Consider the following 27,963-nt stretch of genomic DNA (forward strand, 5'->3'; position numbering starts at 1 on the left):
CTTGCAGAGCAGCGCCCTCTAGAGTAATTTAGAGGTACAGCATAAACAGTGACAAGGCAGAAAATAAATCCCTTGTATCAAAACACACTGCACCTTCAGTAATACAAGATGCATAAAAACACAGTTTACATTTAAAGAAATGTCTCATCATTTGTTTGATACCTTCCCTTAATTTGGTGCCCTTGAATGTTAACAGATGCAGTCCCATTCAAAGGTTGAATAATATATCTTTCAGAGGTAACTGCACCATGTACCTTATAAACTGGGAGCTCAGTGTGATGGATGAGTTTGATGTCGAGTAAAAGTGTAACCTGGCCGGTTCCATCCCTGTTCCCTAGCATCACTCTGCACCTGAAGATCTCCTGCCCTCCCTCGCCCAACCCTTCCCAGACGAGCCTTGCCTCCGGGGACCCTCCATCATACCCGCCTCCACGCCAGCCTGTGCCCCAGGTCAGCATCCAGGTGGAGTCAGACTATGAGGAGTCTGACCTCTACCGCAGACCACAACATCGCCACCATCATCATCACCACCATCTCCACCACCAGAGCCTCTATCCCTCTCATGTCACACCTCTACCTATAAAACAAAGAGACTTATTCCCCAAACTGTACCCCTACTTCATTGACCAGTGTGCTGAGACTGTTCTTTAGACACACAGGTGTGACCCCACAGCACTTCAACATGCAGAAACACAAAATGAAGGTGCAAAGTGTTGCAGACATAACCTCCCTGATGTCTCCATGTGACCCTGTAAATTAAATTTAAACATGTTTAAACTGCTCTTTCACACATATACAAGTGATTTAAATCAGACACCCATGTAAATTACACAACTCTGAGCTCTAAGGTAAGATCTATGATATGCTTTGAGAAACCAGCCTCCTGTAGAAAAAGAAACAACCAAAATGTGTTCATTATAACCATACTAAGTGCATGGAGCCACTTTTAACCTGTTTTAGTCAGATTAGAATTAACGATTATGATCTGATTTCCTCGTTTTTCCTGTGCATTGAAATAACAGTAAAGAGAGAAGTGGTGTGAATTATGAATGTGACGCCCTGAAAATGTAATAAAACAGCATTTAAAGTTTGATTGTGTGAGCTGATTTTGTCCTGAGTTATTGCTCTTTAGGGACATATCACAAAGTGCATCAAAATTCCATTTACATCAACTTTACTAAAGTTGAGTATCTTGCTAAAGTCTGTCATCATGCACTGCTAACTCCAGCACTGCTTAATTCAAGCTAGTCACAGTTCACGGTTAGCGGTAGCTAAGGTTAACCGAATGTTACAAAACACAATTAGCCCAGAAATATAAACTTACAGCTGTTGTGGCTTAGTAAAACAGTCACCTTCTTTGTTCTTGATTAAGTGTTAGTTGAAAGTCCTCAAATAGCAGTTTCCCAGTCGTTAGCATCTCAATGCTGTGTCAACACCAGTCCTTCGCTTCCTTACTTAAAAAAGATTAAAAATATTAGAATTAGAAATACATTACCGTTAACTAATAACCATTACTTATTTTTTTATTATTGGTGTTTTTTTTATTTTTTTTTTGTTACCGAAAAGAACCGAGGCAGTCCCTCAAAGAAAATTATCTTGTCAAATTCAGGCGTTGTGCTTACGTCATCACGTACTTTACGTTGCCTTATACGATAAACACTTGTTTTTCTGGTGGAATATAATATCTATTTAACTCTTAAATTAAAAACAGCTTCATTCAATTAGTATGAACTTTTTTTTTTAACGTGGATAATACTAAAAGCTAATACTAAAAGATTTGTGCCTTATTCCCTAAAAACAAACTCATGTAATGTAAGTTAATACTGACAGGAAATTATCTGAGTGACTTATTGCCAAGGTTGGTTACATTTTTCAGTCTTAAAAGTGTCAGATCCTGGTTTTCCTGGTATTTGATATATTTTAAACACTAAATGGAAAACTAATTAGTGTAAAAATTTCACAGTATTCCCCATTTTGCAGCTGACAGCTTCCTTACTTCTGATATTTCCTCACAGTGAAGTAGCTCACCTATTCAAATTTGGCCAGAATATTAGCTCACAGCAAAAGTGTTTAGCATATTTATTTATTTTTACAGGGAATTCCTCAACCATTTCAATTGGTTTTACCTTTATGTGCAATGATGGTGATATGTGCCTAAACTAATTACAACTTTAACACTGGATCACCATGTAAACATTTCAATAGAAAATATAAGAATACATAAGTTATTTTCAGCATAAAATTGTTTCCTCTTTTAATGACATTTTTATCCATGTATATCTTATGAAATTTCTATACACATTTTGGTCTTCAAAAATACTGCTTTGTTTTTTAAATCAGTGACATAGGAAGAATTTTGTCATTTCTTTTGTCTTTGAAACTGATGTTCTATTTCCTGTTTTTTGATGATAGTTGCAATCTCTTTTGAGTATCATTACTTTCCTTTTTTTAATGTGCTCTGGTCATTCCTTCTTGATAAGTGCTATATAAATGTTTGTCATTATTGATAAGGCAAACATGTCTTACAATCTTGCTGGGAAGCAAAAAAAAAACAGCTAGTCAATCTTTCATCCACTAAAAATAAATAAAAACCACCAAGATACAGCAAGAAGCCATTTTATTGGTTATGAACAGTGGGCATTTGCAAATACACTGAGGCTCTGATATTTTGAATGAAACACATTGAACTGTTTAGCTCTGATCCACAATGCCAAAATGACCTCTGAAAAAAAAATGCTTGTTAGTTCAGATCACACCTTTTAGTTTAAGATTAACCTTTTGTTTTAACTGCTCACAGTAAAGTAAAAGATAGTCAGAACCTAGATATGAAAGCTTACTTCACAAGGCCAAGCATAATCACAAGTTTCAAAAGCAATAGTTAGGAATGCTCAACCTTTATTAAAACTTAAAAAAGGAATGCTTAAAGCTGAATTAGGAAAAGCTGTTTGAGCATCTGTGGTTGCTTCAGGCAAATGGGCTTTAGTTCCCTCCCCTCAGACGCAGAACCAGGTGAAGGGTGGACTCCTTCTGGATGTTGTAGTCGGAGAGAGTGCGACCATCTTCAAGCTGCTTTCCAGCAAAAATCAGACGCTGCTGGTCGGGAGGGATGCCTTCCTTATCCTGGATCTTAGCCTTGACGTTTTCGATGGTGTCACTTGGCTCAACCTCCAGGGTGATGGTCTTGCCGGTCAGAGTCTTCACAAAGATCTGCATGCCTCCTCTCAGACGCAGAACCAGGTGAAGGGTGGACTCCTTCTGAATGTTGTAGTCAGAGAGAGTGCGACCATCTTCAAGCTGCTTTCCAGCAAAAATCAGACGCTGCTGGTCGGGAGGGATGCCTTCCTTATCCTGGATCTTAGCCTTGACGTTTTCGATGGTGTCACTTGGCTCAACCTCCAGGGTGATGGTCTTGCCGGTCAGAGTCTTCACAAAGATCTGCATGCCTCCTCTCAGACGCAGAACCAGGTGAAGGGTGGACTCCTTCTGAATGTTGTAGTCAGAGAGAGTGCGACCATCTTCAAGCTGCTTTCCAGCAAAGATCAGACGCTGCTGGTCGGGAGGGATGCCTTCCTTATCCTGGATCTTAGCCTTGACATTCTCGATGGTGTCACTTGGCTCCACCTCCAGGGTGATGGTCTTGCCGGTCAGGGTTTTCACAAAGATTTGCATGCCTCCTCTCAGACGCAGAACCAGGTGAAGGGTGGACTCCTTCTGGATGTTGTAGTCGGAGAGGGTGCGGCCATCTTCAAGCTGCTTTCCAGCAAAGATCAGACGCTGCTGGTCGGGAGGGATGCCTTCCTTATCCTGGATCTTAGCCTTGACGTTTTCAATGGTGTCACTTGGCTCAACCTCAAGGGTAATGGTTTTGCCGGTCAGGGTTTTCACAAAAATCTGCATGCCACCTCTCAGACGGAGCACAAGATGCAGGGTTGACTCCTTCTGGATATTGTAGTCGGACAGGGTGCGACCATCTTCAAGCTGCTTTCCAGCAAAAATCAGACGCTGCTGGTCAGGAGGGATGCCTTCCTTATCCTGGATCTTAGCCTTGACATTCTCGATGGTGTCACTTGGCTCCACCTCCAGGGTGATGGTCTTGCCGGTCAGGGTTTTCACAAAGATTTGCATGCCTCCTCTCAGACGCAGAACCAGGTGAAGGGTGGACTCCTTCTGGATGTTGTAGTCGGAGAGGGTGCGGCCATCTTCAAGCTGCTTTCCAGCAAAGATCAGACGCTGCTGGTCGGGCGGGATGCCTTCCTTATCCTGGATCTTAGCCTTGACATTCTCAATAGTGTCACTTGGCTCAACCTCAAGGGTGATGGTCTTGCCAGTCAGGGTCTTCACAAAGATCTGCATCTTTACACTTCAGAGAGCAGAGGAAATAAGACAAATAGTTTTAGATATTTTAAAGGTCAGCAGCATCAAATCTGTTGATCATGTTTAGGAAAGTCTGAATTTATTTGGCAAGTTATACCACTAGCATTTACACATTCAAATTGAATACCTGCCTCAACTTGTTTTAGTTGAATTTTTCATTTAAGTTTCTCTGAAATTGTTGGTTCAATTTTAATGGAGGAGTATTTCTGCTTTGATTTTTCAGTTTATACTTATGGTTGCCAATTGCATGGCTAGATGGACTTTACCCTGTGCATCACCATTTTAAAGACGAATGCCCATTTCAATAAGGATTTATTTTACATTACCACACAATAGCAAATCTCAAAGAAATATTGTCATCCACTTAAATCAGAAGCCTGGCAGATGTGAAACATGAGCTTCCTTAATCATGGGATAAAATCGTGCAAGCATCAGCACTTTTGAGAAAGCGGAAATAGATTATAATCTACCTTGGAACGCTAAATGGAAATTCGCTGATACCAAACCCATTTTAATAACTTTAAAGAGGATGTCCAAGGTTTGACAGTTTGTTTCAGTTGTCATTCGTATATACAAAGAAAGACTGACTAAAAAAGAGAAATCAAACGTCTTACTGTGTAGCTACCGTCGCAGTTTTATTCAACTGCAACCCACCACTTCCTTCTCGAAAGTTCGACATTATACGATGGACCGTATTATCTATAGACCCCTGGTAAAACGAGAAAGTCCCATGACAGAGAGTTTTTTTTTTTTTAACAAAAGGTTTCACTTCAGAATTTACCGGCTAAACAGGCTAAGGAAGCTAGCAGGCCAATGTTGCTAAGGTTACCAAAACGGCTCGCCATTTAGGTCGTTGTTTTCCCGAAAGGGGAGTTACTGTCTCCACATAACCTTCAAACATTAATCTCTAATTGAACTGAATAATTCATCGACACTGACCGAATTTTTAAAGTTCAATCCCTCTAGCTATCTTGACGCAGGTTTTTTTCCCTTGTTAGGCCGCGGCTAGCGATGTTAGCTACCAAAACAGCTGACGTAGCTGTAGCTTTTTCGAGATCATTTAACCAAAAACAGCCAATTTGACGTGAATTAAACAACAAAATTAAACATCATCAAAATAAGTCTTGAAATCTTTATATATATGTGTTATCTCCCTGTAGGATAAGGGCACTTACAGGCAAATGGTGTCAACCGGCGTTTTAGAAGCTCTCTCTTGAGGTCCAGACGTATCTTAGCAAACAAAGGGCAGTGGGGCGGTATATATAGACAGTTATCAAATATCCCTCCGCCGTCCCACCCGGTGGATCTATTAAGAAAATCTACCGTAATATGACAAACAACAGGAAACCATTCTTACACTCAATTACAGGTATTTGTATTACAGATTAAGTAACAGTTTTTTAATCGGTAAGACAAGTCTTTGAATAACCATTATGTAGAATAAAATTTCTCATCACCGGCGCGGAGGTAGACAAAGCGCAGAAATGATGTGTAGCCTCAGGCAGGCAGGAAATAAACATGTCCTGAGTACTGCGACGTTGGAATAAGTACATTTATTTTTATAGAAACACTTATAAAGCCATACATTTCTGATTTCATCTTTATTCCAGAAGCGCTAAGAGGAATAGGTGTGCCTTGTTTTGTGACCCACTTTCACTTTTTATATCAACATACAACGTTTTACTACATTACAGACCTATTCAAAAACCATACTTTGCTACCAAACACACAAGTAAGAGAGAAAAATGAGGTTTCAAGATTCTCTTGAGGAAATAAGGAGAAACAAATAGTCTAAAACATTTAGAAATATCTTCTGAATGGTAATCAATCTCAACATGCTTCCACCTCCAGTTTTGGAAATTAAAGATAAATATCCACAATAAAAAACAAGAATACAAGATTGTGATCTTCTGTTGCAGAAAATATGTTGTGGTTTAAAATAATAATAATAATAATAATAATAATAATAATAATAATAATAATAATAATAATGATAATGATAAAAAAAAATATATAAATAAATAAATAAATAAATGATAATGGTTTTAAATGGCATGCAACAACCAATATAAGCCATATTCTAATACTGAGCTGAGATATTTATGTTCCGTTTGTATCAGCCAGCTCTAGTTGTATAACAAGAACAAAATTCATCATATGAACAAGAAATAATATGGTTTTATTACAACACTATGAATTTGCTATTTCTTTAGCATTTAATTACACTATAAACAGGTTAGACCTTGTTACTGATTCACTGCTCATTATCCTCACCTACAGAGAGCCTTTTGAGCATGATTACCTCTGTGTCGATAAGTCATCTGCTCCTTTGTTCATCCCCAAAGCAAATCACCACGTTATTGTAAAATAGATCTGCTGTCTTTAAATATTGACATTAGTGAACCCTGACCTTTCCCCTGCAGCACTGTTGTGTTTCCAAGCAGGTCATCTGATTCATTATTCATAAAGTGACCTAATATTTAAAGCATTTATCCAAGAAGAGGAAACATTGATTTCTGTTCTCCATGACCTTTACCCTTCAGAGCCTTATTACAATTCTGTCATTAACCAAAACAGCACAACCTGCACAAATGAACCGGGAGGGAGATTCCCCTGTGAGTGCTTCTTTTGTGTCTCTTGATTTCAGATAATCACCAACACAACGTTTTGGCTGTAGTGCATATTTTCTGGGCTGAGCTGCAGTGTTTTTCATAATGAGCTGCTCAGCTTGCAGATTATTACCTGCCTGCTCTTATAAAACACTAACATTTTCTGCACCAAACTTTGGACTTCTTCAGCACCTTTTTATTTTGTGCTGTTTGTTGAAGATTGCATTATCTTCCCTCTGAGGTGTTGGTCAAGGAAACCCATATTTTTTACCTGGCCTTGAGCTGAATTTGTGAGAGACTCCATAAAAGCCAAAGTGGAGTCTGCGAATGACTCAGCAGTATACCTTGTCTGTGCCTGAGGCAAAAGGCTTTCCTGAGCCCCCTAAGACTTTAAGCTGAGACTGATATATATCCTCATTTATTCACTCAAACATCACAGCTAATAAAATCCTTTTGTAAAATGTTCATCACACTGAATCAAAAACTGTTTGCATCTCAGTCTGAGTTCTGACTCCAAAACAGGGTGCAGTTCTTGATACACTGTGATCCAGCACTCAGAGTTTGGATGTGACTCAGTCGCCTCCAGGCTGCTGTCTTTAACCACTGACTGTTAGAATAAATGAGCCGAGCTCTAACACACTCAGTACAGCTCCACACATTAAACCTCTCTATTACAGAGGAGACTTTTGCACAATAAACCAAACACTTTCTATTACTTTCACCTGCAACCCTCGAATGAATTTCTTGGCAAATATTTGCTGCATCTGCCATCTCAGCGGTGTAGATTTGACCCATGCTGTTAGCTGCTTGTGATATTAATGCTCTCCTCGTGTTGCTGCCATCATTATGCCTGCATAATTAGCACCAACCAAATGCCTTAAAAGCAGAGAGAAGTGAAATGTATTTGTGGCTCTATGAAAGCCTCTGCTTCATTAAACTCGTGTGGGTAGCACTGCGCTCCCTCAGAGGTTCTAACATCATCAAGCATCTGGTTAAAAGCTCCTCAACAGTTGAATTAGCCACAGCAGGAGAGCCTCTGGATATTGCTATCATGGCAGGAAGCATTATGTTCTTATTAGCATTCAGGATAGCAACAGAAGGAATCATTAAGACATTAAAATGGGTTGGCTGTGGAGGAAATGCTGCAGGGCAAGATTTGCTTCCCACCCATCAGGATAGATGTGCAAAAGAACAGAGCTGGTCCAGAAAAGTTCCCTGTCAGAGGGAATACAAACCAAAAGTACATGCTGTGAGAGGGACTCTTCAAAGAAAGTTTTCATACATTTATTTAATTTTTTTTTTATTTGTAGCTTATGTTGGCGTGATGAGAAGCCAGAGCTGTGTTTCCAACCCCAGGCTCTTCACCCTCAGCAGGGGTCGCCAGATGACGAATATGGGGGCACATAACTGAAAGATATCTTATATCCCATGTAAATTCAAAGAAAATATCCCAATAAAATAAAAAGGAAAAATCTTCGAGAGGTAATGAGAATATATGTTTTCTATGTCAGAAGCTGCATGTATGACCAGGAGCTTCAGCCCACTCATCTCATCTGGTGTATGTGGTTTTAAGTGGTGTTCTATCCATTACTTTAAAAGTGATGAATTGACTTCCTGTCATAGTCTTGGCTCTGTTGTTTCCTCTCCCTGCTGTTGTGTTTATCCCCTGTTTGTCTGTGTCTGTCTGGCTCTCAATCACACTCCTGCTGCCAATCAACCTGCACACCTGAGACTCATCCGCTAATCAGGCTCCTGCAGTATATATTACCGCAGCTCCACAACCAGTCTTTGCCTGAGTCTTCTGTTTAGTGATATGGCCAAACAAAGCTTTAGAAACTTTTGGGTTTGTGTCTCATTAAGGATCACAAATCATCCAGGATTATAAGCTGATTTGATTACAGCTGCTCTGCTCAGCTCCTTCTGTTCCATCAAAGACTAAACTCAATAACACTGTGCACTCTGTACAGACTGTAGACTGTACACTCTACCTTCCCTCTACTTTTGCATTTTCATGCAGGAAGAAGAAAATACAAAATATAGATTTAAAAAAAAGTGAAAATAGTCTGAAGAGATTTTTAGAAAGAACTGGTAAAGGTTGAGCTGCATTCTCTACCTTCTTCCGTATTCTGTATTTTCACAGAGAAAAAAAAGTTTCAATATGAAACATTAGAAGAACAGACGTATGTAAGACAAAGAAAAACAGAGCTACGGCTCAGGCTCACACTTTTCAGGTTAGACTACACGCTCTACCTCCCACCTATTTTTTGTATTTCTATTCGAGAAGAGAACAAGAGTGAAGACAGAGAGAAGAAACTGCATACATGAGAAGGACAGGGAAGACAGTCAGAACTAACCATGTTGGTTAGGGCTGAACACTCTACCTTCTTATTTTTATGATCAAATGAGGGAAAAGATGCCAACAGAGAGAAGCTAGAGAAGGATTTTCAGAGAAATGTTAGAAAGGACAGAGCAGAAAGGACAAGGCTCACCCTTTTTAGGTAGGGCTGCATGCTCTACCTCCCCCTTAATGGCATCTTAAACAAGGTATAGAGGAGAAAGAGACAGAAAACAGAGAGAGTCTAGAGCTTTGTTAAAAGAGGAAAGGAAAAAAACAATATGAAAACTCAAGCCAATCAGATCCAGCTGAATGCTCTACCTCCCCTGTGCCTTGAATGTGGTTTTGGTGGATGTGAGATTAACTGACACACACTTACACAAAAAGAAATATGATGTGAATAATAACACAGAAGTCTTCTGTATTTAAAAAGTTGTTTGTACTTTTTATTCAAGTTTTGTTTTTTATTTAGGGAAACTGTTAACATTTGTCTTCTCATAATGAAAATGTACATTTATCAATCTGCATAAAACATCACATATACAGTACATCAAAATAAATACATCATCTGGTGGGTTGATCGAGCGTTCACTCACAGATCGGTCTGTTAACTACAGCTATGCTATTCACATTGCAACCTCCGTGTCTGCATCTAAGCATGTTTTTATTTTCCTGGTTTTAACCCTCAGCTGGTCCAGACCTGGGGACTCTGAAGCCGGTCTACAACAGTCGACACTCTAACTATTGGTGAGAAATAAGACATGAGTGCTGCACTGGCTGTGAAGTCAGAGGTTCACTACAGCTAGAACCAGAGCTGGACAGGCTGGAGATAAAAACCTGGAAGCAGGCAGGACGGAGTCAGGGACAGGAGACAGCTCACATCCTGTCAAACCATCACCAAAGAAGAAACTAAACCCACAGACTGTTTGTTCCTTCCTGTTAACTCATAGAAAAAAGCATCCACTGAGGTACCTGGAAAATATTTTTGAAGTTGCAACCCTTAAGTTTTCAGTCCTGGATCACATGTAGACACAGGTAGCCACTGCTGCTCTCCCTGCCTTTGCTATAAATGCACATGAAAGAGTTGGAAGGTGTGCTTGCCCTGCCTTATCTACTCATGTATGCACATGAAAGACAGGAGAATTGTGCTCGCACTGTCTTGTCTTTTCATGGAAACACGTAAAAAAAGAGAAGATGTGCTCTCCCTGCCTTTTCTTTTCATGTTTGTGAATGAAAGGCGAGGAGGTGTTCTCTCCCTGCCTTGTTTTATCACGAGCCTACATAAATCAGATTGGAGATATACTCTTCCTGCATTTGCTTTTCATAAAAGCACACAAAAGTCAGGGGAAGTGTGCTCTCCCTGCCATGTCTTTTTATGTGTGCACTTGAAAGAGAAAAGTGTGCCATACCTGTATTGGCTTTTTATGAATGCAAATAAAGAAAGGGGTGTTTGTTTCCTTACCTTTTGTTTTTTATGTATGCACATGGAAGAGGGGAAATGTGCTCTGCCTGCCTTGCTTTTCCTATTTATACATGACATCAGTTGTGCTCTCTTTGCCTTGTCTTTTTTTAAACACAAACAAAATAGAGGGGAGGTGTGCTCTCCCTGCTGAAGGCTTTAGCATTTCAAAGCTTTCTAGCAGCAGTAGAATGAAGTGTTATGGGTTATGATGTGTTCGCTTTAGCAATGACTAAATCCAGCCCTGAAAGAAGAGTAACAAAGATATAAAAACAAAATTGAATGAGTGTGCTCTCTGCTGTTATCACTTGGTAAGTAAGTAGTAGCAAAAGTGGAGCCTCATTCCTGGAAATCTTATGGATTGCAACTCTCATTCCCTCCTACTCTGACATATTTTCCAGATCTCTGTTTTCAGAAAAAAATACAAAAAAGTTCTTTAATACCCTCGCTCTTCCTGTTTCCTGTCCCCTACTCCTTCACTTTCTCCCCTTCTCTTAACTCCTTTTAGCACACATCACATCCTCCATCTCACCATGTCTGATGTTTGTTGATCTTTGGGTCTCTCTCCTCCATCTCCCACTATCTCCTGCCAACACCGACTCTTCCGTCACCTCTCTGGCTTCACGTTTCCTCTCCTGTTTCTCATTAAATCATCAAAAGGAGGAGAGAACAGGATCGATCGCTGCGTCTCGTGGCAGAAGGGGCTTGGACATCTTCTGTTTGTATTTACACAGCCTCCTCCTGGGCGGAGAAGGAAGGAGGAGGGCAGGAGGTGTTGGGACGGGGCGGTCAGTCTTGGTTCAGAAAATGTCTTTAGTGAAGTTTCTCATATCGATACTTCATATTCACGAGTGTCCTGCTGAAAACAGGGGAGAGAGGACAGAGGGAGCTGTAAGCATGGAGCATGTGTCTGAGGATAAATCTTTAATTTGGAGGAGACTCACCCCTCCTGTTTCGTAGAGCGGGTTGTCAAACTCTGTCTCCACAGTGATCTGTCGGTAGGGGTGGGGGTAAATCAGAGGGAGCCTCAGATTGGAGTGGTATCGGCACCTGAACAGTAGGAGGAGAGGATCACCCACTAACTCTGCATCATCCCTCACTCAGCTGATGCATTTTCCAGAACAATCAGCCAACCTAAAGCAACACTAAGCCAGAGATCTCACCGTGTGACATAGATGTAAACTCCTCCGAGCAGCACTGACAGCAGGAGAACAAGGATGAAGATGGCGAGCGCGATGTTCCCTCCATCCAGCGTGGATCCTGCAGTCGCTTCTGCAACTATTAGACGAGAAGCGAATAAAACAAGGTGAGCTAAAGTCAGAATATCATGTCGGGACAAATAAAACCTTCACAGGCTGGAGGACAAAGGATGGCTCAGCAAAGCAGATAAAGGCATGAGTACAAACAGGTGGACGGATAAACACAAACACAAACACGCTGCGTGTTAACTCTGCAGGCAGATGTTTGCTGAAGCAGGCCGGGCAGACACAGAGAGGTGAAGTGCTTTAAATCTTTGGTTTGTTCTGGAAAACAAACTGTGTGCTCGTCTCATTATCGGAGCACATGGACAAACACGGGTTCAGACTCACCTTCCAAAGCATGGTTGCCAAAGCAGTCATGGTTGGCTGCAAGACACGGTTCTGTCAGTCAGTGCATGTCAACATCAACATCAGTCTTCAAGTGGGGGGTTCAATTTGCAACAAGGCTGCTTCGAGCTGACCGTTCACTAAACCTGACCCCCTTCTTTTTCCTGCATCTGTCAGGCTTCCAACTCATTAGACTCTGTTTCATCTTCAAGCTGACATCAGAGATTCAATCTTTCCTCATGACGAGACCAAAATCTGCCCAAATCTTTTCAGGAAGAAATTTATATGTGCAAAAGGCCAAGTATTGACCTTTTGACCTTTAACACCACTAGAAAAAGAAACAGCAGATGAAAATGTCTCCTATAATCCACTAATCTGCCTCAGTGAATCAGAATAGTGAGGGGGAAAGATGTTGGTCACGACTGCCTCAGCTTTTGTGCAAGCAGACATTAAAATGCTTGTTGCTTGTGCTGCCTGTCAACAGCATTTGCTTCACTAGAGTGGATCCCAACACTGCTACTTCTTGCCTGTACGTACCATTTGTTATTTTTTTTAAAGCTTTGGATGTCGGATTTTCCACCGTGAGTGACCAAAATGCATGCCTGCAGTGTTTGCAGACGACAACATCAGCTACACCTCTCCTGGAGTAGAAAACGCTGGGTCAGTTGGAAGTTTAATCTCTCTGTTTTCAAAGTTAAAGGACTATAAAGACATTTAAAGCTTCATGTCCTAAGCTGCATGGTTTGTAATCAGTTTTTAAGTAATTATTTCATGCTTTCTTTGTATTAATTGGAGGACAGGACAGGACAGAGGTTAAGAGTTGGGACTGACTAGCCAGAAAAGGTCTGGGTTTAAACCAAGAGACATACGTTTTGGGGGTAACCTCACGGGGCATGACTTAAACCGCCAGGTTGTATCTGCACCCCTATTTGAGATACTTCACAGAGACTTTTGCAACTTTGCATCAGAGAATAATGAACTCTAAAAGAAACCCTGAAACTTCTAGGAACAACACAAGTAGCAAAATACAATCTGTGCCTGTTCAAATACAGTGGTTCATTGACGTACAAAACCAACAAGTTTTTTCGAGATATGAGCTGTTTCTTGAACCATTTTTTGCTTTGAGTTGAGGGCTAAAATTTGGATTACAAGCCATCTTTGGATAGCCCACCCTGTGAATGTAGCAACACTTAATGTCTTGACTTGACTAAATCAGTTTTGAAAAATGCTGAAAGGGAGGATGAAACAGACCTCATTAGACAGGTTTTTATTGAAAACACCTGTAGATAAAATGAGGTTAACGTGGAGAAAAGGGAAAAAAATCAGCCAATGAGAATCAGTTATCAAGTTTAGCCTTTCTCCCCAGCCTCCATCAGCATCTTTGAATCATCCAATCTCCAAGGTAAATGCTGTACATTATATTTAATGAAACCAGTTTCTTGCAGTACGTTCAACTGTGTTGAGTTGAATACAATACTCCCTATTTGTAAGTCCATTTCTTATTTAAAACCATGTAAAAAATCAATTCATTTCAATGGGGAAAATTGATTTGATGAGTCATTTAAGTTACGAGCTCTGTAATGGAATAATTTAAATTTTAAGTTGAGGCACCACTTGTTAAAATTGAATTTTGCATTTGCAGCTCCTAAAATGGCAATTATAAGTTTACTTCAATACTTAGCCAAATTTGCCGATTCCTATAAATGTTGGTAATGTGATTCTGGATTTTAACGACTAAATTGACTGCAAACTTTGCAGTAGAGACTGTTAAATACTTGTAAAATTTCAAAAAACATCACGAGGAATAACTTTGAGATTGGAGACAAACGCAACTTCTAACCTACACCACCAGAGGAGCTCAACTGTCCTATTCCCATGACGTAGAATAACCAAACTTAGCCCATGAAATATTAAAATTCACAAAATGAACCAAAAAGCAACACGCTTTGCTAGGTTTAATTTCTCAGTAACAGTGGAGATCGAAGGCCTAACTTGATGACTTGGTGATATTCTAACTGTATCTTAAGTTTAAATCAAATTAACCTGAAAGTTAGTGAACCACTGCCACTGGAAAATAAGTTAGATTCACATTTCAAGCTTATCTGAGAGCATAAGGTCTCTCTGTCCTAAACTGAAGCTCTGACTGGTCTTGAAGGGGTTTTTAGTGCACGGTCATCAGCATGCATTGGAGCATGATCAATCCGTGTCACCAAGCAGGGGAGAAATATTCGACAAACATTTTGTGCATGCACAAATCCAGAGTTAAAGAGAACAAGGGGAGTGTGTCATTCCAACAAAGACATGAAACTGTGCAGAAGTCTCACCCCTGCAGAGAGGAAGTGGCCCGCTCCAAAACGACGGGTTTCCAAGGATGCATTTTATCGCAACCTCCCCAATGAGCTCATAACCTTGGTAACAAACGAAGGTGAGCGACTCCCCTGGAAGGTACAGCCTCTTGGACAGGATCTGGTAGCCGTTGTCAGGGAGACCGGGGTTCTCACAGGAAACTGAGTCTTCAGCTTGAAGAGGGAGAAAAACATGTTCTGCGTCAGAGCTGGACTGACAGACCTGACAGGCTGCGGCTGAGGTGACATGACTCATGGATAATCTCCGCCCCCTCCTCCAGGTGGCTGCGGGCTGATTGGTACGGTGCATTAGCATTGAATTAACATATCAAACACCTCACACAAACATTAATATCCCTGAAAACACACACACATGCTGACACACACCCTGACACACACAAGCTTTCAGTCCTGGGATGAATACGATGAAGATGATGAAGACGAAGCCTAGTCTCTCTGGCGTGCAGAGATGTTGTGATCTGTGTCAGCAAAGGAAAGAAGGAGCCAGGACGCGTTTTTGTGCAAGAAATCACACAAACCCACTCATGTTAGATTGCGCAGCTACAGAGAGAGAGCCTTTAATCTTCAGTTAACTGCCGTGTGAAAACGTCTCTCCTGATGACAGGCTTCAGAAATCAAAGTGCTGAAAAATTACCAACAAACCACAGGACTCTCCGCCTGTACGCTGCAGGAAATAGCTCCATGCTTCTCTGGGCTCGGCTGTTCAAAAGGTTAAACCATCCAGATTTAAGGGACTTGTGCTGCTGCTATCCAGTGTCAGGAAACAAACTCACTTCTGCTTTGTTTCTTTAGAGAACAACTGAACCTATCAGAAGTTTAGGAAAGCATTTTGACTTGATCCAATCTCTAATCTGATGAGACCACTTTGGACACTCTGCCCTTTCTTTGTACTCAAACCTGTTCATAAACCATCTCTCTGATACTTACTGACACAGTGAGGGAGCCGGGACGTCCACACGGGGGTCCCTGGCTCTCGGCCGTAGCAGGTGATGGTGGCGCCGCCCTGCAGGATGAAGCCTGGGTTGCAGCTGTACTGGATTGTTGTTCCCACTAAAAGCTTGGGGTCAGACAGAGACCTGGTGGAGTGCTCCACGTGTCCAGGATCTGAGCAGTACATGACTGAGAAGGAAACAGAGAGAGAAGTCACATAACCAAAACAGAAAAACCAAACACATTCAGTGACAGAACAGATTTTTTTTAACACAATGCCCTTTTTCTTATAAACTGAACTGTGATCTCAGAATTCTGGGCAAAATATAAAAGTCCTGAAAGAGTCTGAATCAAATAAGGTCAGAAATATCAAACTATTCTGTGTCACAGGACAAAATTAAGAATTCCAGACAGAATAAGAGTTCTTTAAAATAAATAAATAAATAAATAAATAAAAAGGGACAGAGTTCTACAAAAATAGAGAGTTCCTAAAAAATTTAGGTTTGACAAAAAAAGTAAGAACAAATCAGATTCCCCATCCCATTCCCCCCAAATAAATAAATTGGATGACTAAATGAATGAATGAATGAATGAATAAATAAATAAATGAATAAATTTCTATAAAATGTTAAATCTATGAAAATGACAAAAATCTAGAAAAGATCAGAAGTATAGACAAAAGTCAGAGTAAGGTCACAATTTTAGAAAAATGAAAAAATTCTTTCAAAAAGATGAGAAAATTACAGAACTTCCAGAAATATTCAAAGATCTTTAAAAGAATTCCAGAAAATTAAGAGTTTTAAGTATAGATAAGGGTCCGAGAGCAATGTTGAAATTCTGGAAATTATATCTAGAAAGGGCCAGCAGTATTAGCTCTAATCAGTTCTGAGAAAAAAAAAGTCAGGTTTGTTTTTATTCCAGTCAAAATACTAGAAAAAAGGTTTGGGAAATGTTTTGGAAAAAACAGGATATCTAGAAAAGGTCAGAACTCTACTGGAAAGTCGGGGTTTACTAATAAAAAAAAGCAGATTTTCAGAAAACATCAGACTTGTTGGATAAGAATCAAATTCAATTGACTTTTTTTAATCAGAATTCTGACCTCAAATCTAACGTGTTGAAAATATCAGCAATCCTTTCTTGTTTTGCTGGTCTAGACTAAAATAAAAAAAAGGTTTAAAGAAGCCTTCAATATTTGCAAAATCATCATTTTAGTGATAATTTTCTGATGACTTCTCACCATGAGCACATATTTTAGATTAAACATAGAAATATAGTCTTTTAACTCAATCAATCCATAATAATCAATAAGAGATGTATCCATGTTGTGGTTGTAAAGACAAACTCAGATGTAGGGGTGGTAATGAAAGTCAAACTGACTTTTTTCACAGAAGGGGGGCTGTGAGCTCCAGGACAGGTCCAGCTGACAGGTCAGGGTCTCTCTGCCCACCAGGTCATAACCAGGGTCACACTGGTAGGTGATCCGGGCCCCTCGAACCAGAGCGATATGGGACGTGGTCTTCCAGCCATTCTGGATCTCAGGCAGGTCTGGACAGGAGTCGTTCCGGGACACCTCTGACAGCAGAAACAACAGAAGAAGATTGATCTGTGTCCAGAAAAGTGTTTTCACATTCACAGCCATCAGCGGCGAGGAGAAGAGAACATGATAAACAACAGCACATCTGATTCTGGCACCTGCTTAGTGCGAGGAGGAATCCATCACTGCGCTGAAGACTGACGGACTTATTGTGCAAGTATTTGACCGTGTGACAGAGTGATGGATTTCATCTGAGCTGGATGCTTTTCAAATATCATCTCTCCAGTAAAAACAGTTTGAAGAGGGCCGGTCATTTTTAATTCTGACTCCCACTGAAACAGTCTTCTGTGAAATTATTACAGCCTGTCAGTTAGCTGTCAGAGTTGCAATGATCTGCAGCAGAATGAAATGTTTATATCTTTCTGTGCTATCAGATGAGTTTTTTCAGAATTTATTTGACTGTGTAGCTTCCTTCACCTCCTGCAGACTCATAGCATCAAAATCATCAACTAGAACAACTGTCAGAAAAGTTATTTTAAAGTTTTCAGTCAGGGTGCTGGCTTTAGCAACATGACACAGTGTTGTAGTACTAACTTGCACTCTGACGCAAGCATAATTTAATGTTTAATCATTTGATGTTTTTGTAAAATTCTTTTCTGATAAATTATTCAGTTCAAAGAGAGGAATGCCTTATGTGTCCACTTGCTTGGAGTTAATGTGCCATCTTGTTCAGCTACAGTTTCTACCAGGATAAAGTAATGCAAAGAAATGCAACAAATCCTGTGCTCTAATTTTCAAGATTTTACAGTAATGCAAGCAAGAGCAGGGCAACATGTTGGATTTGTAATAGAACCATTAAGGAGAAGACAGAGCTGAAACGTCTCCAGGATACACAAAGAGAAGTGAGATGCTGAATCACTCGAGATTTGGGATTATGTTAGCGTTAGCCATTAAAATGACTCAACCCTTTTATCCAAGGTGTTTGGTTGGTTAAAACCACAAATTATAGCATTTAGCTTGCAGCAACATTCCAACACACCAGAATTAAGTTCTCTATAGTTCTACAGTTTCATTTAGCAGACGCTTTTGTCCAAAGCAACGAACAACACAAGCAAGAATTTAGACAGAAGGAAAACCTAGTTAGTATGGCAAAGGTGATACAAGTTATTTGCCTGCAGGTGCTGCCATTAAGAGCGGGTCTTTTTGTTAATAATGTAGAATAATCTAGCTAACTAACTACAATTAATTGCTTCAATAATATACTTCAACCTTCAACAACTTTCAGTAATTAGTGCTGAAAATTCACCAAGAGCCGGGTCTGAGACCTTCCTACTCATTCTACCCCTGAGGACAAAGAGGAGAAGGATCAGATTAAGCACTTAAGTGTTCCCTAAACAGATGAGTTTTCAGACATATCTTAAAAGTAGAAAGGGACTCTGCGGATTGTATAGAGTTGGGTAATTCAGAGTCAGAGTCTGGCTAGAGATTTGGAGCCAGGCTGCGCTGGGAGCACCAAGCGTCTTTCACAAGCACAGCATAGTGGGCGAGAAGGAGTGAAGACCTGGAAATGAGACTCCACGTAGTCAGGAGCTGATCTTGTCCCTGTTTTATAAGCCAGAAGAAGAGCTCAGTTTGTAGTTAAGTGTCCAGAAGGTGAATCCTGGTTATGTCCTACCAGTGCTCATCTACCAACTCCAACCTCACCAAGCAGAGCTAACATAACCACACTCTTCATTTTATTAATAGACTCTCAAGTTTGAACAGACCACTGCAGAATAACTGCAGCATGTAGGCTGGAACAAACAATACCAAAAACAGCTTAACCCGTGTTTTAGCCTTTAGCTTGTGCGCTTTTACTCTTCTGTTTAGCTTTCTTGTGCTCTGAACTCCTTTTTCTGTCTGACATTCAAGCTCAAGTTTGAAACATCTGAAGAACACAGATCTCTCTTATCACTGCTAAACTTTGTTGGCTGGCGTTGTGCCAGATACCACAGATACTGAGAAACAACACATTTTGGCGCTGGTAACATAGTTTTAGATCAAGGGTTATGAAGAGTCAAACATAAAAAAGTGAGACTTAAAAAAATCACTTTGAAAGCCTTTATAGGGACTTTAATTGTTCTTGTTGATTGCAAACAGCTGAAAGTTGGAAATGTTGCTGATAAACTGAATTTGTAATGAGGGTTGAATAATTTAAGTGCATCTGCATGTGTCTGAGCTCTTGTTTGACAGTTGTATCGTTGTCTTGTTAATATATTTGACATAATAGGAATACAGTGCTGCACAAAAACAAAGGAAGGCATAAGGAGAAGAGACATACTAGCAGATGAACCCCGAAGAGACTATTACACTGGTCTTGAATCTGGTCCCATGCCTCAGGATTTGGGGCACCTAGCCTGGCTTGTTTTAGCATACCCACATTTTGATCTTTCTGTCACTCTGAGCCTGAATCTCCTGACATCATTAGAGTCCTGTTATCATCTCCACGGGCTGTTTCGAGTTCCCTTTTTATTCATACAATTATGGAGTGTTTGTTTTGGCTCTGAGGATCCTGAAATCTCTGAAGACTCCGACGGAAGAAGAACAAAACAAAGGTATCTCCAGTGTCCGGTCACGCCAGGAAGAAAACACACAAAAATAATGAAATTCAGTCTTTATGGTGACAAAAAATCATTACAGCTTAGAGATAAATAAATCGGTGGCTGTCTGATGAGGAAAAGTGTGTGTGTGTATATCTGATGACTGACAGAGCAGCTTACAGTATTGCATTACAGCGTACAGTATAATGGGCCTACAGGGATTTGTAAGTCGAAGGATCCGAGATCAATTATTCATTCTCTATTGACTTTCTGTGTGCAGCTGAGTGTGTGTGGGGAGTAATATATTCTTCACACACACAGTCAAAGAGAGTAGCCCACGTATTCATGCTGTGTCTACTTGATTTGCTCCTGTGGGAAGTGTGTGTGAGTGCGGGTGACGAGGAAATTGGACACTGAGTCCCAGTGTGTGTCAACGTGTGTGTCCATGTGTGTGTGAGTGTGAGACTAAATTGGAGTCAGGTGTTGGATACGGGAGGCACAGCAGATTAGTGTGTGTAAAAAGAGGAAGTGAGCTTGTTTGGCTGCTTGTTAAACCCTGAGCTTGTGCATGCAGACGAGAGGCCGGGTGAGATGGTGAAACAGATAGGATATGATTGAATAAGGGCAAAGGAAATGAAAGAAAGACAAATAAAGATGAGAGGAGGGATGATAAACGGAGGCGGCAGCTGAGGAGGAGAGGGAAAATCAGAATAAATGGGAATGAAAGTTTTCAGGGCCCTTTAGAAGCATTGATTTTATATTTCTCTTTTTGTTAACAAGTCTAAAAAAAAGCTTCTTGACTCCATTCCCCCCAAAAACGACTCAACAGTTTGTGTAGAAGCACCATTTGCCTTTTAGATTTTTAAGCAGCCATCTATATTTATAAATTCAGCATAAAAATCATCAGTGTTGCAGGATCTGGATTTGCAGTCTGACAGTTGTTCTGGTGTCTCCAGAAAAAAAACAGTCTGGATGGAGAGCAAAAGTAGGCAAAATGGCCAGGGTGAGGGAGGAAGGTTTTTTTTGATGTGCTTCTATACGAGTCCAACGTCCAATTTCAGGTTATATACTCCCATTTATTGCTCTGATGTAAAGATGAATAGACAAGTTACATTAAGGGTTGATATCATAGACAGTACAAATAATGGATGTAGTTTTCCCCGACGTCACCCTTCTGTTTCTGAAACTGATTTTTGAAGCAAATTGGCTATCGTGGCCATATTGAAAGTGACACGGGCTTCGAGTACAGCCATAGAGCGCCCATTGGTCATGTAAGCTGAGCTGTGCCTCTGACTGGGCAAGCTCATGATCTCAATATCCTCTAAACTGGCGAGTTAAAAGATTCAAACCCTGTACAGTGTGTGCCAATAGTTAAATTAGCGATTCAGACAGTAGACGTTTTTTAAACCAGAGTAAAATGGTTAATTTCTGCTGTGAAAATGTTTTTTTTTTGGCTTGGTGTGTGTGTGAGTTCCTGTACTTCCGGAGCCAGCCTCAAGTGGACACTTGAGAAACAGCAGATTTTAGCCCTTCCGCATTGTCTCATATTCTTAGACCGGAGGCTGATATGACAGTAGAGTCTGTGTTAGGCATGCATTTCAACCAAACGGCAACCCCTGAGTGGTACAAAAAAAGTGCCCCCCGTCTGAATTGTTAATTTCTCTAACATCTTTTGTCTAAGTCAGTGGTTTAGAAGATAATGAGTTCACAAGTTTGCCCAGTCATAGCAACAGCTTAGCCCATGTGATTGAGAGACTAAAAGCCGACCCCACTTCCAATATGGCCTCTCAGAGTCAACAGATCTTCATCAAGTATGATGGAAAAATTACACCTGTAGCATGTTCAGGTGTGCAGAAAGTTATTACAAACAGATGACATGCTCCCCGAAGGATGCTGTAAATTTTGCTGATATGTCCCACATGTCCCAGAGCACTGTTTCCTTCCACTGACCTGTTTGCAGAAATCCGTTATAAAGCATGGACAACAATAATATCATTAACCAGACCAAGGTTGCTAATATTGCTACCAATGTTGAAAACATGTCATTACATTTTCTACATTTAAATTTTTTTTTGTTTATTGCACTTTCTTAGCAATATATTTAGTCAATCTAAATATAAGTATATATTTATTTAGTTTCAGGATATATTACTATATATGGCAAAATATTTGGTATGGGGGGGGTCATAAAGGGTTAATTTTAATGTGAGTTTATATTTCTGTATCTGTATGCTGCTTTGGTGTTGAAGGAATTTTAGTTCAGGCAGGCCATGAAGTCAAGCTCAGCTGACAGAACATCAGCTGATCTATCTGAAAGTCTTCATCTTGTCTACCTTCCTTTTCTCCTGTGTCTGATTTTATCAGGGTAGTACGTATCATCACTTATGCATGCTCTGTTCTGCCCCGTGGAACTCTTTGCTGATGCTCTCACTGCCTTTACTTTAAATGTTTGCACATAAAAGAACGGGAAACAGGACCAAGCAACCAAAAAAATCTATTACAGGCGAATAACTTATTCTTTTGTTACCAGAGTTTCTGTTTTTGAGCCTGACAGGCTCAGATTGTTGTATTGAAAGCCTGCCAACAAGAAAGAGACATTTATGTAGGAGTAAAACTTGTTTTGCAAAAAATAAATTAAAAAATTAGAACCAGCTGTCTCATTGTTCTTTTGAAAGTCATCAAGCCACATTGATTTACGAGTTGTTTTTCTACTGCTGCCTCCAACTGTTTATTCCTGCAATTTTTCTGCAAATTGCAAAATTTTGATCTAAGAGGGTCGTCTTTAGGTGGTTTCATGAGCCACTGGTAAGAATATGTATCAGAGGGGAGGTGTGCTCTTCCTGCCTTAGGCTTTGTTGTTCAATGTAGGCACGTAGAAAGGCAGGGAGCTCTCAGAATAAGAGCCATACCAACAACATTTACTATTTAGCGTATGCAAATGATTTATTCTTTCAGGAGTGCACCTGAATTAATTTTTTTCCCCTCTGCTCTTTTTGGGGACCCATTTTAAGTTTATGTGGATGTTTGTTGCAGCTGGACGGTACATGTGGGATTAAAACTTTAATAAACCAAATTGTTCCAGTTGATAGATGGATATGTTACTAGGCATTTTGTGGTCTTGGGAAGGATTGTATTTTTAAATTTGAATACACACAGAGTACAGTATTGTCAAATATCTCCAGACTCTCTTTCTCACCCATATAGTTGATGATGAAGCCCTCGCCCTTGCCGAAAACCAGCCCTGCAGGGTCAGAGTGGAACGTGACGGTGAGGTCCGGTGTGGTGGAGGAGAGCTTAAATGGGCTGCTCCCACCAACATACCGCCCCAGGATACGGGTGGCGACCTCGTCCCCATCAGTGATGGTCAGTATGTCGCTGTCACTGATGTTCAGCCTGAAAGACACAGAAGAGGAGCCGCTGGTATCATCTCAGGACACGTTGGGATGACTCATAGAGCAGCCTGCCCACAGCCGACTGTGTGGGCGACGAGGTGACCTCAGAGGCTAAACGCTGCAGCGTCCACAGGCCAAGTGTTTAACAGGCTGTAAACACGGGCATGTTCTGATGCCCCGCAGACGTTTGCTTCACCACACACACACACACACACATGGACGGACGGGCTTTTTAACTGTGCAGTCTGCATGGTTTGAAAATAAGGAGAGGTTACATAAATACACCACAGGATGTAAACGGATTACTGCTGACATTTCAAACTGCTGAAACATGCAATAACTGAATGAATCTCTATGATTCTGAAACCTTCACTTTATCCTGATGTACTTATTCGACAGCCTCTCCAGGATCCCACTGAATCTTTCTGGGGCTGCAGCAGCCTCAATTACTTGATTTTGCTGCAGTTTATTTTGAAGATACAACACAAGCTTTAAGAGACCTTTTGGGATTTTCAAACTGAGTGAATTACCGAAACATACAATGTCTGAATGGGAACAGCAGTTTTAAAACTGTCTTGACATGTGATGTATGCAAAGATCAGAGATGCTAACGTAAACATGGGTCTTAAAACAGCTCCAAAATCCTATTTTCATTTGAATTAAACACTAGTGTCAAAAGGATTTCTATTCTTTAAACAATGTTATGTATTGGAAAAGATATTTATGTCAACTTAATTCAATTAAATGTTTAAATCAGGGTTAAAGAAGCACATAGCAAAGATGTTATTACTCAAAGCAACTAATTGTGAGGTAAAGATAGAGATAAAGCTACCTAGAGCGTCATCCTGTTTTCAAGCGACTTTCATTAAATAGGACCTTCTGTAATAAATAAATGTATTTCAAAGTGTTTCACACTGTTTTAAATAAAATAAATGGATGTAAAAATGAAACAACAATGTTTTGTAGTCAGTGTTGGGACTAGTTCAAAAAAATTAATCTCCAGGCTTTGTCATTAATTGCAATTAATCACATATCAGTGTTTGACAAAAGAAGCAACATCTTTCAAACAAACAAGAGATTTTGAAAAGAGACCTGATCCAGTTTAGGCAATCTTAGAGAAATCTTGTATTTTCCTCCATAACATCCAGGCTTCCAGCACTCTTTTCATGGTCTTACCCACTCAGCATTAGGAGGTCTTCATTTGCCTCTCGACACGAGCCAGAGCTCATTTCAAAATCCTCTTTCTGACTTACCAGACTTAAACTGGATTGGCTCTCCTTACATCTTCAGTCTTATTAATCTGTGTACTCCTACACATCCTTGACTCCATGCTCTTTATTTTTATACTATATCTAAGAAACATACGCGAGGCACTGAGAGAGCTGCTTCAACACAACGCGACGACCACCAGGACAAAATAAACTAATAATAAATAAACTAGCATAAACTAATTCAAAACATCCACAGACTTGTGCTTGACTTTCTTAGCTGAAAGTTTCTGAGTTAACAGAGGAGCAGATCAGTAATCTGGAAGCTGCAGCTGATCATCCTACTCTCTCAAGTTGTCACATTATTGGATCTAATGGTTCAGAGTAAAGAGGAATATCAATAAGCTCGTGTACTAGGGGTGCTTGGCCCCTCACTGAGCCGCAGCACTCTGATCTCTGTACATACATTTTTAATGCTTAACATCCAGCTCTGGGATCTGAAGTTTTCATGTTTGTGATGTATTTTCCTCACAGCTGAACATCCAGAAGCACCCGTTTGTCCTCTCCGACGTGGATCCTCCAGCTGCAGTCCTCGCCCTCTCCGTACCACTCGGGCCAGTTTGGAGACAGGATCACTCCTCCAGGTCCGCTCAGGTCTCCTCCGCACTGAGCTGCAGAGAGACACAGGAGGAGAGGTCAGGGAGTGAGACGCTAACTTCAGAAATACAGAAAATTTAAAGGCTAACCCTTCTGCAAAAGTTTAACCTCATTCACAAGATTCTTTAAGCCTGCAGCAGCAAAACAAGCAGCAACAGTCAAAACACAGAGAGCAATAAGAATATGTTTGAATGTTTATGCAGGGGAACTTTTAAATTTGGGTTGGCAAAAGAAGCCTCTGGAAAGTCAGGGTAAAAAATTCAGCTTCCACTCGAAATATCGAGGAGTTTTTGCACAAAAGTAAAAACTGAAGAGAGAGACAAAAGAAAGACAAAAAGTTGTAAGGCTGTGGGAAACTGGGAAGATTAAATACATTTCATCATCTACAGAGCATACATCATTGAAAGATGCAGAGAATCTGGAGGATTTGCTGATCAAGATGGAAAACAGACAAGACTCTGTAGTGGAAGTCACTGCATGATCTTAAAAACACTCCTGAAGTCACAAAGTCAGCTTTAAACTGCACCATGCAGAGAGGAAACCAGATATAAGCCTTATCTTATCTGGATCTGAGTTTATTTAAGATGGGCTGAGGGGAAATCTTGGATGCTGCACCCTTGAGAGGAGTGGGAGCACTTGGATAGTTCTCAGGTTACAGTTCAAAGCCAGTATACTAGATGGTCTGGGGATCAGGAGAGTCCTCAGCATGGGGAGCTTACACATCTGTGAAGGCTCAGTTAATGACAAACTACATTCTGCACAGATTGCAACAGCATGGCTCTGTAGTTGAAGAGTCCAGGTACTAATCTGACCTGCCTGCAGTCGCATTATGACACAAAATTTGAAGACTCTAAAGTGGTGAGCAGCTGAAACCCTCTATCAGGTCAACACTTGACTTTAAACTCCAGAAACCAATCCCCTGGTTTCACAAATGTTTACAGAGGGCTGTCAAAAGTTTGAAAACATGCTGTTGGCTTGAAAACAAAAGAGATTTATTCCAGTTTCGGCATTTGAAATGTTGTTTTTAAAACATTTTTTCAACTAAATTCAGGCTATAGGGGCGGCAGTAGCTCAGTCCGTAGGGACTTGTCTTAGAGATCGGAGGGTCGCTGATTCAAGCCCAGGTGTGGACCAAGATTGGAATTAGGCTGATACCTGGGGAGGTGTTGGCTTACATTCCTGAGCATTGTTGGGTGCCCTTGAGCAAGGCACCAAAACCCCCATCTGCTCAGATGCATGCTGAAGGTGCAGCACCATCACTCTGACCTCGAATCAGAGCATGTTTCTGTGCAGAAGTGCTGTTTGTACATGTGTGTGCATATATAGCATGCTCAGAGTGTAAAAAAACAGAATTTCCCCCAAGGGAATTAATAAAGTATATATCTTGTCTTATATCTTATATATCTATAAATGATTTACAAACCTTAGCTTTGTGTTTTAAACAACTTCATGCATAATGTCTAAGCCTTTTTATTGGGATGTAGGTTAAACTTGAGCTGAAATATCCACTTACTGGCTGTAGCTTAGAATTTATCTTGAAAACACAAGATTATTATTGGTCTTTTTAGCTGATTCTTACAGAAAAAAAGAGACGAAGCAAAACAAAAATACAAGCATGAAACCCAAAATGTTAAGTCCATTGTTAAAGAAAGCCATAGCCCTCAAAGTGTCGACACACACTGGAACGAAAAAAGTAAGTTACAGGGTTACCTTTGCACAGTGGCTCTGTGTCATTCCAGTATGGATCCCTTGCACTGATGCACTCGATGACAGGTGGTCCTTGTTCCAGAGCGTGACCCGGGTCACAGGTGAACGTGACCACAGCCCCAACACTGTAAAGCGGGTCTGAGGTTGTAAAGTTCCCATTCTGGAGGTACGGCTCGTAGCAGTGGCCTCGCTCAAACGCTGGAGAAGGAAAAAAGAGAAAAAGCTCACCCCTCTTCAAGCTAAAACCAAAATGAGCCTGATTAAAGTTACAGCATGTGTTTTATCTGCCTCTTTTTGAAAGCTCTTCTTAGTCTCCGCTAACAGATGCTGTGATGATTAGAAGCTTCTCCTTCGGTTCTAACACATCGTCCTCTAATCTGGTTTCTACTTGATAAAATTATTCTTTGGTCTCATTTTCTGAACACTGATGAGGATAAACATGCTGGAAGGGATCTCTGCATCCCTCCACAAAACTGACATTGCCAGAAACTCTGAAAGCTCAGCTCAGATTATGTTGGACACACAGCCCACTTCCTTGTTTTTCAGCCAAAACCGGCTTGGCAGCACATGATGTAAGCAGACACACAGAGCCTCGAAATCCTCTCTTATTTGTTTACATCCCAGTGATTACACTTTAATTATAGAATACAGACAGAGAGCGTTCAGAGCGAGCAGATGAAACTGTTTTATCTCCGTGTGGGATCAGATCTGGAGGGCGTACCTTCGTAGCGGATGTTGAATCCCGTGTTGTGGTTCGGCTGGTCGGTGATGAACTGGATCCTCACAGCGGGGCCCTCGCTGATCACGCCCTCAAAGGGGATTTGTCCCCCCCGACCCGAGTCAAACAGGACGACAGAACCGGCGTCCAGCCCGCTCCACAGCACCAGTCTGCAGGAACGGGAAGACTTTGTGCATGAGTGGAGGAGGAAACTTCAGAGAGAGCTGGGCATCAAAATTTCATGGGTTCAGCTTCTCTAATGTCAGGATGTTTTGATTCTTCTCAGAGGATTTGGAGAGTTTGAATGTATTCGAGACAGACATCAAGATATCCATTTGAGCTCACATTTCTCACTTTTATCCACTATTTTATGATTTGAACAGTAAAATTACCTTTTTTGGTCTCTACCACCATGTTTTTTTCAAAAGAATTCCCAATTTGTATACATTTGTGAATGGAGTAACCTGAAACAGGTAAAATGTTCAGTAACTGGCCTCGGCATGCCCAGA

The 27,963-nt window shown here is 40.7% G+C and overlaps 2 protein-coding genes across 5 annotated transcripts in view; both read right to left on the reverse strand.

Moving 5' to 3' along the window:
- Window positions 1-2,600: 2,600 nt before the first annotated feature.
- On the reverse strand, window positions 2,601-5,691 carry ubc (ubiquitin C). The gene is made up of 2 exons (XM_074689756.1): window positions 5,550-5,691; window positions 2,601-4,360 (listed from the first exon to the last, which is right to left on the reverse strand). Exon 2 carries the CDS (start codon window positions 4,351-4,353, stop codon window positions 2,980-2,982), a length of 1,374 nt encoding a protein of 457 aa, XP_074545857.1. The 5' UTR covers window positions 4,354-4,360; window positions 5,550-5,691; the 3' UTR covers window positions 2,601-2,979.
- Window positions 5,692-9,749: 4,058 nt separating this feature from the next.
- The window catches only part of sez6l (seizure related 6 homolog (mouse)-like), a 73,975-nt gene continuing 55,761 nt past the window's right edge, over window positions 9,750-27,963 (reverse strand). Inside the window, exons 7-17 of one of the 4 annotated variants that reach the window (XM_074690066.1) lie at window positions 27,458-27,624; window positions 26,740-26,934; window positions 24,905-25,043; window positions 22,969-23,165; window positions 17,037-17,231; window positions 15,657-15,848; window positions 14,688-14,882; window positions 12,367-12,402; window positions 11,941-12,055; window positions 11,722-11,827; window positions 9,751-11,633 (exon numbers count right to left, since the gene is read on the reverse strand). In XM_074690066.1, coding sequence (XP_074546167.1) covers window positions 11,604-11,633; window positions 11,722-11,827; window positions 11,941-12,055; window positions 12,367-12,402; window positions 14,688-14,882; window positions 15,657-15,848; window positions 17,037-17,231; window positions 22,969-23,165; window positions 24,905-25,043; window positions 26,740-26,934; window positions 27,458-27,624 — 1,567 coding nt within the window. In that variant the 3' untranslated portion in view covers window positions 9,751-11,603. Of the gene's footprint in view, window positions 11,637-11,721; window positions 11,828-11,940; window positions 12,056-12,366; window positions 12,403-14,687; window positions 14,883-15,656; window positions 15,849-17,036; window positions 17,232-22,968; window positions 23,166-24,904; window positions 25,044-26,739; window positions 26,935-27,457; window positions 27,625-27,963 lie in introns of all 4 variants that reach the window. The other 3 variants (XM_074690065.1, XM_074690068.1, XM_074690067.1) reach the window with 3 other exon arrangements.

The sequence above is a fragment of the Halichoeres trimaculatus genome, unplaced genomic scaffold (genome assembly GCF_033239565.1).
Source record: "Halichoeres trimaculatus isolate MK-OKI-2021-1 unplaced genomic scaffold, fHalTri1.1 fHalTri1_scaffold_16, whole genome shotgun sequence".
In the NCBI taxonomy this organism is placed as follows: Eukaryota; Metazoa; Chordata; class Actinopteri; order Labriformes; family Labridae; genus Halichoeres; species Halichoeres trimaculatus.

Excerpts from the sequence above, each read along its gene's own strand:
- ubc (XM_074689756.1), bottom strand. The coding sequence starts at position 4,353 with ATGCAGATCTTTGTGAAGACCCTGACTGGCAAGACCATCACCCTTGAG.